This window comes from Schistocerca serialis, chromosome 8 (assembly GCF_023864345.2).
Source record: "Schistocerca serialis cubense isolate TAMUIC-IGC-003099 chromosome 8, iqSchSeri2.2, whole genome shotgun sequence".
Lineage (NCBI taxonomy): Eukaryota > Metazoa > Arthropoda > Insecta > Orthoptera > Acrididae > Schistocerca > Schistocerca serialis.
Window position 1 is genome coordinate 281211947 of NC_064645.1, and position 13738 is coordinate 281225684.

The 13738-nt window shown below is 39.9% G+C and overlaps 1 protein-coding gene across 1 annotated transcript in view; it reads left to right on the forward strand.

The window, feature by feature from the left end:
- Nucleotides 1-13283, forward strand: part of LOC126416685 (UBX domain-containing protein 1-like) — a 61787-nt gene extending 48504 nt beyond the window's left edge. The window contains exons 6-7 of the mRNA XM_050084489.1: nt 4188-4368; nt 13077-13283. Of these exons, the coding sequence (XP_049940446.1) occupies nt 4188-4368; nt 13077-13123 (228 nt within the window). The 3' untranslated portion in view covers nt 13124-13283. The remainder of the gene's footprint in view (nt 1-4187; nt 4369-13076) is intronic.
- Nucleotides 13284-13738: the final 455 nt, after the last annotated feature.

The window sequence follows — 13738 nt, forward strand, 5'->3', positions numbered from 1 at the left end:
TACCTTCACCTGTCCGGCCTCCATGTCACAGGTGCACACTTCCAACCGTTTTTCTGCATTGGGCTCCACATGCAGACTGCACAAAGAAGCCGACACTTCTGTGGACCTCAGGGGGCACGATCCTCGTGCCTCTGCGCCCTGTAGTAGTGTCTTCACAGGCTGGCTCTCAGCAGCCACCGAGGTGACACCCCTTCTTTTTTCCTCCTCATGACTCTCCTCCAATGGAACATTTGTGGCCATCGATCCCACAAAGAGGATTTACGGTTGATTTTAGAATCCCAGCGTCCACTTGTACTCTGCCTTCATGAAAGAAAATTGCGTCCCCATGACACTTTGAGCTTTCGCATTTCTTTCTGGTCCATTTTGACATTCCCCCGAGGTCAGCATTCTTCTCGTGGGGGAGTCATGCTGCTCATACGGGATGACGTTCATAGTCAACCCATCTCCCTGACTACCCATCTTCAAGCTGTTGCAGTTCGCCTTTTCCTTCCTCACTTGACCTTTTCCATTTGTACCATTTATATCCCTCCATCATTTGATGTCACTTGGGCAGACTTCCTCCAGCTTATTGGGCAGCTACCTCACACATTTGTGCTATTCGGTGACTTTAATATGTACCATCCCCTCCGAGGTACTCCCAGAACCCAGAATGTTCCATTCCTTGCACCTCCTCTTTACCATGCCGTGTCCCAGTTCCTTGGTGGAATGAGGCATGCCACGACGCAATTCACGTGCAGTGACGTGCTGTCCGCTTTTTTAACCGTCATCCTGTGATAGCAAACTGCATTCATTACAAATAAATCCGTGCACAGTGTCAGTGCATTCTTTGGGATAGCAAAAAAACTAGCTGGATTTTGTTCACTAGTTCTTTTAACAGTTCCACCCCCTCCTCTGTCATGTGGGCCAACGTCCAGCAGCTCTCTGGGACCAAGATCTATTCCCCAATTTCTGGCCTGACAGTAGCAGACAGTGTCATTGTGGACCCTATTGCTATCTCCAACACCTTGGGCCGCCATTTTGCGGAAATTTCGATCTTTTCACACCATCACCCTGCCTTCCTCCATCAGAAACGAGTAGAGGAGGCTCAGGCAATACCCTTCTCTTCTCAGAATCGTGAGTGCTACAATGCTGCCTTCACTGTGAGGGAGATAGCTCATTCTTTCACTTCATTCTGATCCTCCGCCCCAGGGCCAGACACTGTTCACATTCAGATGTTACAACACCTTTCTCATGATGCAAGCAAGCACTTTCTGCTTAATATGTACAACCGCATGTGGGCAGAGGGCATGTTTCCCAGATGCTGGCATGAAGCCACTGTCGCATCCATACCTAAGCACGGTAAGGGCAAACACCTTCCTTCTAGCTACCGCCCCATCTCTCTCACCAGCTGTGTTTGCAAGGTGATGGAACATACGATTCATGCCCGGCTGGCATCGTGTCTCGAGTCTCACAATTTACTAACCACTGCGCATTGTGGACTTCGAGCGCACCGTTCGGCAGTTGACCATCGTGTCACATTCTCCACCCATGTCATGAATGGTTTTCTGTGGAAATCCCAGGCTGTGCCCACAGTTTTCAATTTGAAGAAAGCCTAAGACACCTGCTGGAGGTCTGGTATTCTGTGTACTTTTGCACATGGGGCTTTCTTGGCCACCTGCCCCGTTACCTCGGGAAATTTTTAAAAGACTGAGTTTTCAAGGTACGTGTGGATTCTGCTTTGTTGGACACCTTTATCCAGGAAAACGGTGTGCCTCAGGGTTCTGTCCTGAGCATTGCCCTCCTTGCTGTCACCATTAACCCTGTAATGGCCTCTCTCCCGCCGGGCATCTCCAGCTCCCTTTTCGTTGACGATTTTGCCATCTGTTGCAGTTCTCCACAGAGTTGTTACATTGAGCAGCATCTTCAGCAATGTCTCAATTGTCTTTATTCATGGAACATCAACATTGGCTTTTGGTTTTCCGAAGTTCCTCAGCCTCATAATCAGTTGGAAAGTTTCTTGGTCCGCTGTACACGGTCTCTCAGTGTCCTACGTGTGCTCAGTGGTACTTCCTGGGGCACAGATCGAACCACCCTCCTCCATTTGTACCGGTCCCTTGTCCATTCGAAACCAGATTTGAGTGCTTTGTTTATGTATCTTCATGTCTGTCCCTCTTACGTTGTCTCAGAACTATCCACCATCATGGCGTCCATTTGGCCACTGGCACCTTTTACACTAGCCCGGTTGAGAGTCTATATGCAGAAGCTGCTGAACTACCACTTCCCTACTGCTGTGTATTTCTCCTCAGCAGGTATGCATGCCGTTTGTCTGCCATGCGTGGCCACCCATCGTATGCCTCCTCCTTCTATGACTACTTTGATTGCCAGTATAGGGAGTGCCCCTCTTCTTTGTTATCTTCTGGAGTTTACTTTCAGCTCTCGTTCTGACAGCTTAACTTGACGCAACCTGCAAGGGCAGCCCGTGTTCTCCTTGGCCTTCATTTCCTTCTTAAGGACACTACTCCAGCCGCTCTCTATCCCCTTCAGTTTCACGACCTTTGCATGGAACTTCGTGATAGTATCTTTGTGTACAATGATGTCTTTCGGACTGACCATGGTGTCGGGTGTGCCTTCGTCATTGGTGCCAACGTTTTTCGGTATCAGTTTACAGCACACTGCTCAGTATTTACAGCAGAACTCTTCACCCTGTATCAGGCCACAGAGTAGTCTGATGCCACAGGCTCTTCAATTGTGTCCTCTGCTCAGACACCCTGAGCGCCCTTCGAAGCCTCTGTGTGCTGTACACCGCTTATCCCTTAGTGCAACGGGTCAAGGAAAGCTGTCACTTGCTCCCTCTTAATGGAGCCACCGGGATGTTTATGTGAGTTCCTGGTCATGTCAGTCTGACAGAAAACGAGGCTGCTGCTAAGGCTGCAGTCCTTATACCTCAGCTCACTAGTTTTTATCTTCCTTCTGATGACCTCTATTTTGCCATCTGATAGGAGGTGGTGTCATTTTGGCATTGCCACTGGTCCTCCCTTCATGGGAATAAGCTCCAGGTTATTAAGCCTCTCCTGGCGACTTGGACAAACTCCTCTCGGCCCTCTTGCCGCAAGGAGGTCATTTTAACTAGGTTGCATATTGGGCACAGCCTTTTTAGCTATCACCATTTGTTAAGTGGCACTCCCCCACCACTTTGTGCCCGTTGTGCCCAAGTTTTAACTGTCCACCATTTCCTGACAGAATGCCCATTTTTTAACTGTTTACATTCGTGCTTGTGTGTCCTAATCATCATCATTTCGTCCCCATCGACACGCAGGTCGCCGAAGTGGCGTCAAATCGAAAGACCTGCTCCAGGCGAATGGTCTACCCGACGGGAGGCCCTAGCCACACGACATTTCCATTTATCTGAGTAATCGGCCGTTTTAGCAAATGACTCGTAGGCTGTTAACCGCATTTAACTTTTTATCCATCGTAGCAAGATGGCAAAGGCCATTTAGTTTTTTGGATCTCCATGTCTCTATGGGGTATTTTATATACCTTTTTGCACATCCCTGCAAAGCCATCTTGTCTTATGTCGATTGGGATTGGCATGTAGTCGATTTTGACTCTTATAGTTTTGACATGGGCGTGTATGACCCTAGTTGTTTTTGCACCCTAAAACAAAACATTCAGAGGATTTGTTACTTGAAATAATTAGGTGTTTATATAGGTCACTACATTCTCCAGGCCTTATCATCGAGATCATTTCAAACATTGTAGGTATTGGTTCCATATATTCTTTTACATGGATACATGTATTATGTTTAGCGGAATCAACTTCTAAAACAATTTACTCATGTCAAAAATGTTTACTGTTCTGAAAGAAGTTGTCTAAATTATATATGAAATGTTACCAGGACCCACTTTTCACAAATGTTTTGAGCCAGTACAGATGCTGATAACTGCTTCCGTGTGTACCCCCTAACGAATATTCTGGATTTGTTAGTACACTTCACATCCTTTGATCCTCAGTTTTCTTTTCTGCTACCACATGTACATTTTCTATTACCTTTCCCATTGTGTTTTCACCTTTTAGACTAGCCTGTCTGGGTCTGGCAGTTGACAACCAAACTTGACGTTGGCAGACAGAAGAGAATTCCTTTTTGAGTACTTGAATTTCATATTCAGTAGATTTTGAAAATAAATTGTTTATTTTATTTATGTTTCAGATAAGATTAACAAATGGACAAGCCCTCACACAAACATTTGGAGCAAAAGAACAGTTGGCAGCAGTTAGATTGTATGTTGAGTTAAACAGGACAGATGGAGCTGGACCATTCTCTCTAATGACAAATTTTCCTAAGAAAATATTTACAGATGATGACTACAATAAATCGTTGGAAGCTCTTGGTAAAGTATTAAGTTTATTTTTATTATTACAGAGAATAAGTGTGGTATATGTTTCGGAACTCATCCATTAAGATCTATAGCCTAAATTGTATGCTTGTTAATTGATTGATAGTGCGATGTTTAAATTGGCTATCCAGTTGGGCCTCAATGCTGAGGAAATGTAGCTCTTGTTTGTCCTATTCTATCCTGTACAAAGTGTAAGAGAAAAGTAGTGAGTCTGACTTTTATCTACTAAAGTTTTTATTGTTTTCAAACAATAACTTTGTTCCCTTCAAAGTAATTCTCTTCAGAAGCTATATGCCAGTGGAGTCATCATGTCCATTCTTGCTACTAACACTGAAAGGCTTCAATTATTAGGGCCTTTAATATGTTGGTTATATTCTTTTGAATATTCGTCAGAGTCCCAAAATTATGCCCTTTTGACATTTTTCAATTTCGGGAAAATAAAAATGTCACAAGGACTCAGTTGAGGTAAATAGGTAGAGAGAGGGGGTGGGGGGTCTGTGGACCAACAAGGGTGTCTTTAGAGGACAAAAATTCTGTGACAGGAGTAGCCTTGTGGCGTGGGCATTGTCATGTTGCAGCATCCACTTATCTGCAGTGTCTGGTCTCATTCGATTCACCGCTTATCTGAGCCTTTTAAGAACATCTTTGTAAAACACTTGATTGTCAGTCTGTCCTGGAGGAACAATCTCACAAGAGCACGCACATGTTCAACATTTTCATCGGTTTCTGGAGTTGAAGGTCTCCCTGAGTGAAGCTCATCTTCAATTTGCTCTCGGCCTTCCAAAAATTATTTGTGCCAGCAAAAAACTTCTACTCTTGATGAAGATTGTTCCCCATACGCCTGTTTCAACTTTTCAAAGGTATAACTCACAGATTCCCTAAGTTTATCATACAATTTGATGGCGTAGTGTTGCTCTAAATTCCACTTTTCCATTTTTGTAACATGCAAGAGAAACACAACTTCACTAATGGCACTCTCAAAAATCGCATGAGAGAAATTGAGATGCTGAAGATTTTCTTTACCAAAATGTTACTAGAGGTGTAACACTTTTTTTTTTTTTTTTTTTTTTTTTTAATTGTGTATGTGTGAGAAAACTTAATGAAAATAGCAGTAGCTCTCAGTAGTGTGAAGCAGTGATTCAACATTCTCATTCTGATTACATTATAACGTAAGTTTGACTTATGGGAAATAGTGAGAGAACAAAACTGCTTTTGGGTACTAAATTTTTTTTACATGATAACAGTCTGCAATTTCACAAATTGAAACTATCAAAATAGCAATCTGAAGCTATCAAAATAGAATGTTTCAGTGTTAAGACTTGGTGGCACATAATTATTGTCACTCCATGACGATGTAGTGTCACTGAAATTAATTGCTTTGATCATGTCATGTTCAAAATTGGTTTCCTTAACTTGCTTCGTATTGAATTTGCAGTGACTTGAAATGTTTGAATTGTAATTTGCATAAAAAAAAGAAAATATTTACATACATCAATAATGTTATTGTCAAATAAGGAGTTTCATGGGCAGGTTGATGACTCCAGCTTGTTACGTTTCTATTCATATACATTCGTGAGTATGGACACCGTCTGAAAATGAAACAAGAAACTGTGATGGAAGCAAAGAAACTGTCATGGAAGCAGCACAATGATAAAAATAATGCACATCAGATGTGGGAAATCTGTCATTAAAGTCCCAATTTCCTTAATAGGCCCAGACAAATGTGAACATATAATAATTGCTCCTAACTTCATTGTGGTTGTACCTGTTAGTTCATTTACAAGAGAACAATAATGCATACACCCTGACAAGTCAGCCATCTGCTGTGGAATAACTTGTGATCACACGTTTAACAGAAGCCACCTGAAATTAATTTGTATCTGTGCACTTTCTCATTGCCACTTCCAGAAAGAAGGAATAAAAGTAGTAGTTTTGTTTCCACAATTTGTACTTATTTGTGATTCAGTTTTCCTTTTTGCAATGGTATCTGATGATGGTAAGCCTAATGTGTAGAGTTGAAAAGGCCACATTGTATCAAAGGGAAAATTGTCTCAAGAAAACTATAATGTCAGTGCTGCCAATACACACACACACACACACACACACACACACACACACATATATATTATTCTGGCTTTTAGAACTAATAGTTACTTCTTCAAGGAGGAGGGAGGGATTAATTGGCCATTGAAAAGGAAGGACAGGTCACTCAGAATTCAGGACAGGAGGGACTCATCTTTTTTAACCTTCTCCAATCTATCCCTTTCCGCTCCCCGAAGAAGGAACTATTAGTTTCAAAAGATAGGATAATGTGTGTGATTTCTAGAGAATGGAAAAAATTTCATTTTGCAATAAATGCGAAATGGATGCGATTTCTGCCTCACAATGTGAAACTGTGAAATTACCTAATACACTCCCCGATAAAATAGTTCACCTTGATACAGTTCATTACGAAATGGTGAATTGTATCAAGGCGAACTATTTTATTAGAGATAGTTTGCAGTAGCTTTGTTTTCTGCATATAAATATTGAAATGTAATCAATTATCAGTTACTGGTATTTCTATCATCTGGCGAAGTCCATTTTGGAAAGATATTGTGTGTAAGGATCTGTTTGCAAAATAAAAAGCTTACGAATGCAATGACATATCAGTGCATTCAGTGATCTGGTGCCATATCTATTGTGGGCAGTTGTATGGTCTATTTAAGATAGACGCTGCGTAATCCGACACATTACTCAGCCATGGGACCTAGCATTTTATAACTTAGAAATGCGTACATTTGTTCAGTAGCTAAAGCTCAAAAGACAGTATAATGCAGGAAATTTTAATGTTGCAAATTAGGTGGCGAATGTTTTGAACTGTGATAGACCCAATACCACTAGAGGTCGGGCGTGAACTACATTGTTAACAATAGTCTGCTTACCTCAAAAACCAGTTACACAGTAACGATTCCAGAGTGTTTTCTATTGTGCATTGCTCGTTGTTTCCTTGTCTTGTTTTAAATAAGTGAAGTGACTAACCGTGGTCCATCATGGATTTCGATTACGACCCTTACATCATCAGAAGAGATCGGCGATTCCTGTGACAATGTGTGTCATTTTTGCTGTGGGCTGATGCCCTGTGAAAGAGAGGAGCAGCTTGTTTCCCCACACTGCTCGTCTTCCTTCTGGATGTCAAAATTTTAGTTTGCTTATGCTCACGGCCATCTGCCACTACAGCTGCACTCTGTGCTGTAGCGTTTGGAATACAAAATCTGTAACTTGCGACTGCTACAGTCGCAGGTTCGAATCCTGCCTCGGGCATGGATGTGTGTGATGTCCTTAGGTTAGTTAGGTTTAAGTAGTTCTAAGTTCTAGGGGACTGATGACCACAGCAGTTGAGTCCCATAGTGCTCAGAGCCAGAGCCAACCAGGAAATCCAGGAAAAACATGGAATTTTTTCATCCAGGAAAAATGCGGGAATTTTTTAGAATTCAGGGGGATTTTTCACTGTTTTAGTTCCCAGTTAAATTTTTGTAATTTTGATAGGTAAGGACTGGTATTCTGTTACAAAGACCTTTAATTTAGCCCACTACTACGGAATAATACTGCAGCAATAAAACATAAACGAGAGAATAACACCGAAATAAAACTTCAGTTGCAAAGAAAATGCACTATTTACACCCACAAAACGCAGTGCATACACAAGCGTCTGGCATCAGCAAAATGTGTCACAGACTAAGCAATACTTCGTAATAATAAATTGCTTTCAATGCGTCTTTCTCGTGGACCTAGTTTCGATGAGGATGGTGTCACAATTGTTTACACTTCAAACAAGTGGTGGGAAAATATTGCAAGTGGTGGTTTGAGAAGTATTCCTTTCAAAGTAACTTTCGTTTTAGGCAAGATGAATTTGTGATGCCTTTCTTAAATCGCAGACCGTTAGACTCTCATTCAAAATTTAACACTGAGAGACAGGTGCTTACAAAGATTTTGGGTTCCAAAAGACCAGCCAATTATGCCATTACTTAAAATTTTACTGGCACACTTGTGTTTCATGTCTCAAAGGGTAAAAAATGCTAAAAAGACCAAATTTGAAGGTTAGTTTGTCACATTTCTTTTAATACTATCATGGTTTACAAATTATGCAGAAACATTGGCAAAAATATAATTATTCTTCAAAAAAACTGCGAAATGAGTTCTTGAGCAGTTTCACACATAACACATTTTTATGCAAAAGTTGACGGAACATGTATTCAGCCAGGTAGCCTTGAAATGTTTGGTGCACAGCAGTGAAATTCATAATCATGCTTGTCAGAAATATTCCACTGCTGCTATTTAACTGCTCTGCTTGTAGCTAATTTGTATGCATATTAACGTTTCTTATTTGTGTGTTTGCGCTACTTACCAATGGTGTTGCTATTGGCTGACTTCATCACATGTCCTATTGCTCAATATCTGCAGTCATTGGCTGGTGAGATTGTGTGACATGAGCTGTAATTGTGTGACAAAATCGTGTTGCAATCTAGATTTCTGTGCTTCAGAAGCTATCATGCTGTATTTGGTGGAATGTGTGTGTACTTTCGTAATACGAAAATATGCACTGTAAATTTTGTCGTACATCAATGATCTTTACAAAACGTGTTGTTTCTTGCTGGGTTTCATTTCCGAAAGTGTCGGGAAGTTCTTTGCTGTATATAAAATCTTCACTATTCAAAGGATTGAAAAGTTTGTCACTAAACACAGAAAAAATTTACTTTCCCCCAGGGAAAAGTGAATTTTTGGCAAAAGGTGTTTTTAACCGGAAAATCCAGGAAAACTCCGGTCCCCCCTCCCCCTCACACACACACACACACACACACACACACACACACACACACACACACACACACACACACACACACATATCTGTAAAGTTAACATACATTTGGTTCTACTTCTATGTTAACTGACTTGTCAGTTCTATCTGTGGCATTGTCAGACATGAGTCAGATGGCTATGAATGCCCATGAAAGGTTGAAAGTAATAGTCTGTAGATTTTGTAGTCATCAAATTCAGCAGCAAAAGACAAGTAATGTCCAGAAACACTATAAGGGGACATTGTATGTGCTATGCTGCCAATGTTAAATTATCGAATTTTGTGACCCAGTATCTTGGAAACTTTTTAAGACACCAACTTACAATTTTCCACAATTATTGAATGCACCTTTCTAGATACACTGAACTAGAATTATTACTTAAATTGTATTGTGGGATATGTTATCCCTTTTTTTTCTCAGACACACACTTTTTTGATAATTTTGTAAATAAATGAACATAAAACAAAACAACTCAGGATATTTTAATTATTCTAGTTCCATGAGTGTTGAACCTCACACTTGGCATGCTGTGAAAATTTCATGTCTCTACCATCAGTACTTTTTAGAAAAAGGGTCTTTTATTGCAAAAATGTAGTTAAGAGATATTGAGGTTTTAAACTTTTTTTATTACAAATTCTTCTACAGACTTACATTTCTGCATCTTCTTCAGTGTCACAACAGCCCAGTGCTTGCCGCCTCCTTTTCTTTCTTGCTTGTTTTGTCATTTGCTGAGCAGCTAACTCTGCTTCACGTACACAAAGCTCATCCTGTTCCCGCAGTACTTTAGATGTGTTCTGTCCAAATCTTACCCCCCTAACTTCTCCAGAGCTTAATTCTTTCATAGTTCCCACCAAAAATTATTACAGCATCAGACACTGCTAACTTTAGAGTCATAAGGCCAACAAATACATTTTTAGGCACACGACACCACACACCGTTTTTGAAGGACTCATTCACATTCTGGGTCTTCCCATGTAAATATTTCTTTAGTAGCTCAGAATTTGCCAAATCTCTGTGAATAGGTTTGATTTCCTCCATTACTGCCAAAGGAAGAGAATGTTTATGCGTAAATTCATGCATGGTGCCAGAAAATTCAGCTTGCCTATATTTACACCAAGTGTTTGGTGGAGGTATATTTACACCAAGTGTTTGGTGGAGGTGGACACAAAGCATGACATGGCTTTTCATCAGTTGATATTCGATGAAAGAAAGTGCTCCACACAGCTCTTTTCAACTTTTCTAAATTGTCACAGTTATCTCAAATGGCCTTCCCATAATATTCCTGTAATTCATCAATTATTTTGTCCGTTTGTCTTCCAGCACGTTTTACTGTCTTGCCATCAGACAGTTTTGTGTTACCCAGCTTGGTTTTCAGGTTACGCAGACGTGTTCCCATCCTTTTCGTGACATGTCCTACACACTCAAGTTTTTGTATAGGAACATCATATGGCTTACTGTTTTGTACTGCAATGAAAGCCTTGCTGTCTCCATCACCTAAGTAATTCACATATCTGACACACCTCTCCTCCTGCGAACGCTGGAATATGTACTCTCCTGTTACCTCCATTCTTCAACTTGTGCCATCATAATTTTTATACACTGCTGCTTATGAAGTAATCTGTTCTCCTGGTTCACTGTACAACCTTGGCAATACTTACTGTGAACTTCAAAATCCATAACTTTTCCAGTGTCAATACCTATTGCAGATGTAAAACCATTTTTAGAACTAAACCCATGCTTTTGTCAGGATCCATCCACAGCAGTGCTGATGTCTGTGTCACCCTCATTTTGTTCAACAGCTTCTGATGCAGCAACCATTGAATTTTCAGCCACAGCATTTACAGAGTCTCCAATTGCTGTTACATATTTTGTATACCTAGAAGGTGGTTTTGCCAAATTCAACACAGTGCAGAGAACATTACCAGCCCTTGCATCTTAACCAATGCACCTAAGGCCATAGAACAGTCTCTCATTAGTTTCATACAATTCATTGCCTGAACACTTTGATGAAGTATGAAACGCTTTTTCGTTTTTGCACTTCTGACATTTAATTATTAATTTAGACACAGCACCAATTCTAGCTCCAATATCCTCATAGAGTTTAACTTCACCACCACAAAGACAGGAAGAGACAGTTTCAGAAAGAACTTGTGCAATGATTTGCAGATCAATAATGACGGTGTCCATAGTATCATTACTTTTATCACTGTTACCCATTTCTAAAGTTACTTTCCTTTTCCATGCACAAGGGGGCTTGGTCACTTCAGAAGCATTATTGTGGTTTCCTTCCCTGCTACCACACATGTTTTCAAGTACTTCAGAAGAAAACGCAGGTCTCACATATCTGTTACCCACAAATTTGCGTTTCTTGAAGTTACTTTTACGGTTAGTTATTTTATTTACGTATAAAAAGCAATAGAAGCAGAACAATTGCTTACTACAAAAATAGCCAATAATCATACTACTTTCAATGAAAAATAGTATCAGAAACAAAGGACTGATTTGTTCATTCGTAATGCCAACTTCTGAGACGTGGCAGTAGGCACAAAACAAAGCAATTCACAGCCTTCTAGACTGTATAGTTTCCAAAATACAACTGCTCGACTGTGGCAGTATATGCGTAGCTGCAAAATTTGACAGTCACACGTCAATATTAAAAATATTATGTGAAGGTCTCACAATTGTCTGATTTTAATGTATTATATACCAAAATGTTCAGGAAAGTCCAAAATACATTATGGAGTAGAAAACAGAAAATGTCCAATTTCAATGAATTTCATGTACAATCAGAGATGCATTCAGTTCATCGGTGTGAAAGTGCTACTGCTATTCGACAGAACAATCATTTTTGAAAGCTCAAATACAGCCAAAAGAAGAGCCTTTTAGAAGAAAAAGGAGTTAAAGTTTTTGCAAAAGCAAACATTCCAGTCACAAAGTTCCCAATCAGTACTTTCTTTTTTAACAGTCAATTTCAAAGAACAAAGGCTTTGTGTGTCTTACTTTTAAATTTGTGTGTCTAGTCATTTACCCCAAAAGAATGCAAATTTTTGCCAAAAATAGATGTTACAGTTTTTGATTCCTAGTAATTTTGTACGTTATCTATTGACAGTACTGATATTTCTCCTGAAGATAAGTACTAGACAGCATGTAAATGTCCAAGTGGTGGTGGTGGTGGTAGAAGAAGAAGAAGAAGAAGAAGAAGAAGATTGACTGACACCAATCCTGATACAGTGCTTTCCCGAAGTGTTCTGGTTAGTGCCTATTGAGAACTGGGCAGCCGAGAGGCAAATTGTGTGTCATATTCATTCTTTTCTTTTCTCGTCTCAGATTTAGTCTCATTGTCTCAGATTTATTCTCACTGCCAGGATCGACACAGCATCTTGGTAAGTTAGCCATAACACCACAACAGTAAGAGGCCTGCCATCTTGGTTCAGTGATCTGCTGGTCTGCATTGGAAGGATCCTAACTTTTATGGATGCAGCCCTCTTCTAATCCTGCTTCTTGTGCATCCATTTGTACAAAGAAATTAACGTGAATTTGTCTGTACTGGCTAAACGTAGAGCCAGGATATGTCTCTTGCTTATTTTTGACACTGTGTTGGGATGTGCTTGTCTTTCCATTGTTTCAACCACATATATTTGTGGGTGTTGTTAATATGCTATAGTCAACAAATAGGCCATGCTGTTCTTATTAATGTCCATAAAACATGAAGTTTTCCCTCTCTAAATCACTTTATTGGATCCAAATAGTATTATGGGAGCTACTAATTGAAATATGTGAGCACCGTTACTAAGTGACTACAAAAATTAACATACTATTTTCATAGATAACATGTTTCTAAAAATCATTTTATTCCATTTCTAGGTCTAGTGCCTTCTGCTGTGGTCATTGTTTCACGAGTGCAGCATTAACACCAAAGCCATCTTCAAGCAGCTGCACTCTTTCAAGCTAATTCCATAAATGGAGATTATATATTTATGGTCTAATGCTGTACATTTGTTTTAAATGTGTATTTTGTTACTGTATATGTCTTGGCAAGTTAAAATAAAAATGGTTGATTTTTTAATGTCATTAATTTTTCAAAGTTACAAGTAGTTGGCACACTAAAACTTGTTACAGTACACTTTGTTGTGAAGATATCTTCCTGCCACTTCAAATTGTACAGGTGTTTGTATTGTCATTTGCTGTAATTAATCTTTTCTTATAAAACAGAGCTTCAAATGTTGTTATTCTTTTATGATTTTTATAAAATAAATTACTGCAAGAGACTGAACATGTGAAAAGGCCTGAAAATGCAATAAACTGTGAGATACAGTAAATACATTGGTTTGATTTCAAAGATATTTTAACTGTGGATATATCCAACAAAGGTAACCACTCAGTCTTTTGGTGGTTGAACTATTTTACTGACACATAACTAGCTTTTGAGCTACTACTGTTTGTCAAGAGCAAATGCACATACGCACTCACTCTCACTAATGCACACGCCTGTAGCTCCATCAAGTCTGGCTAACAGCAGTTTGAAG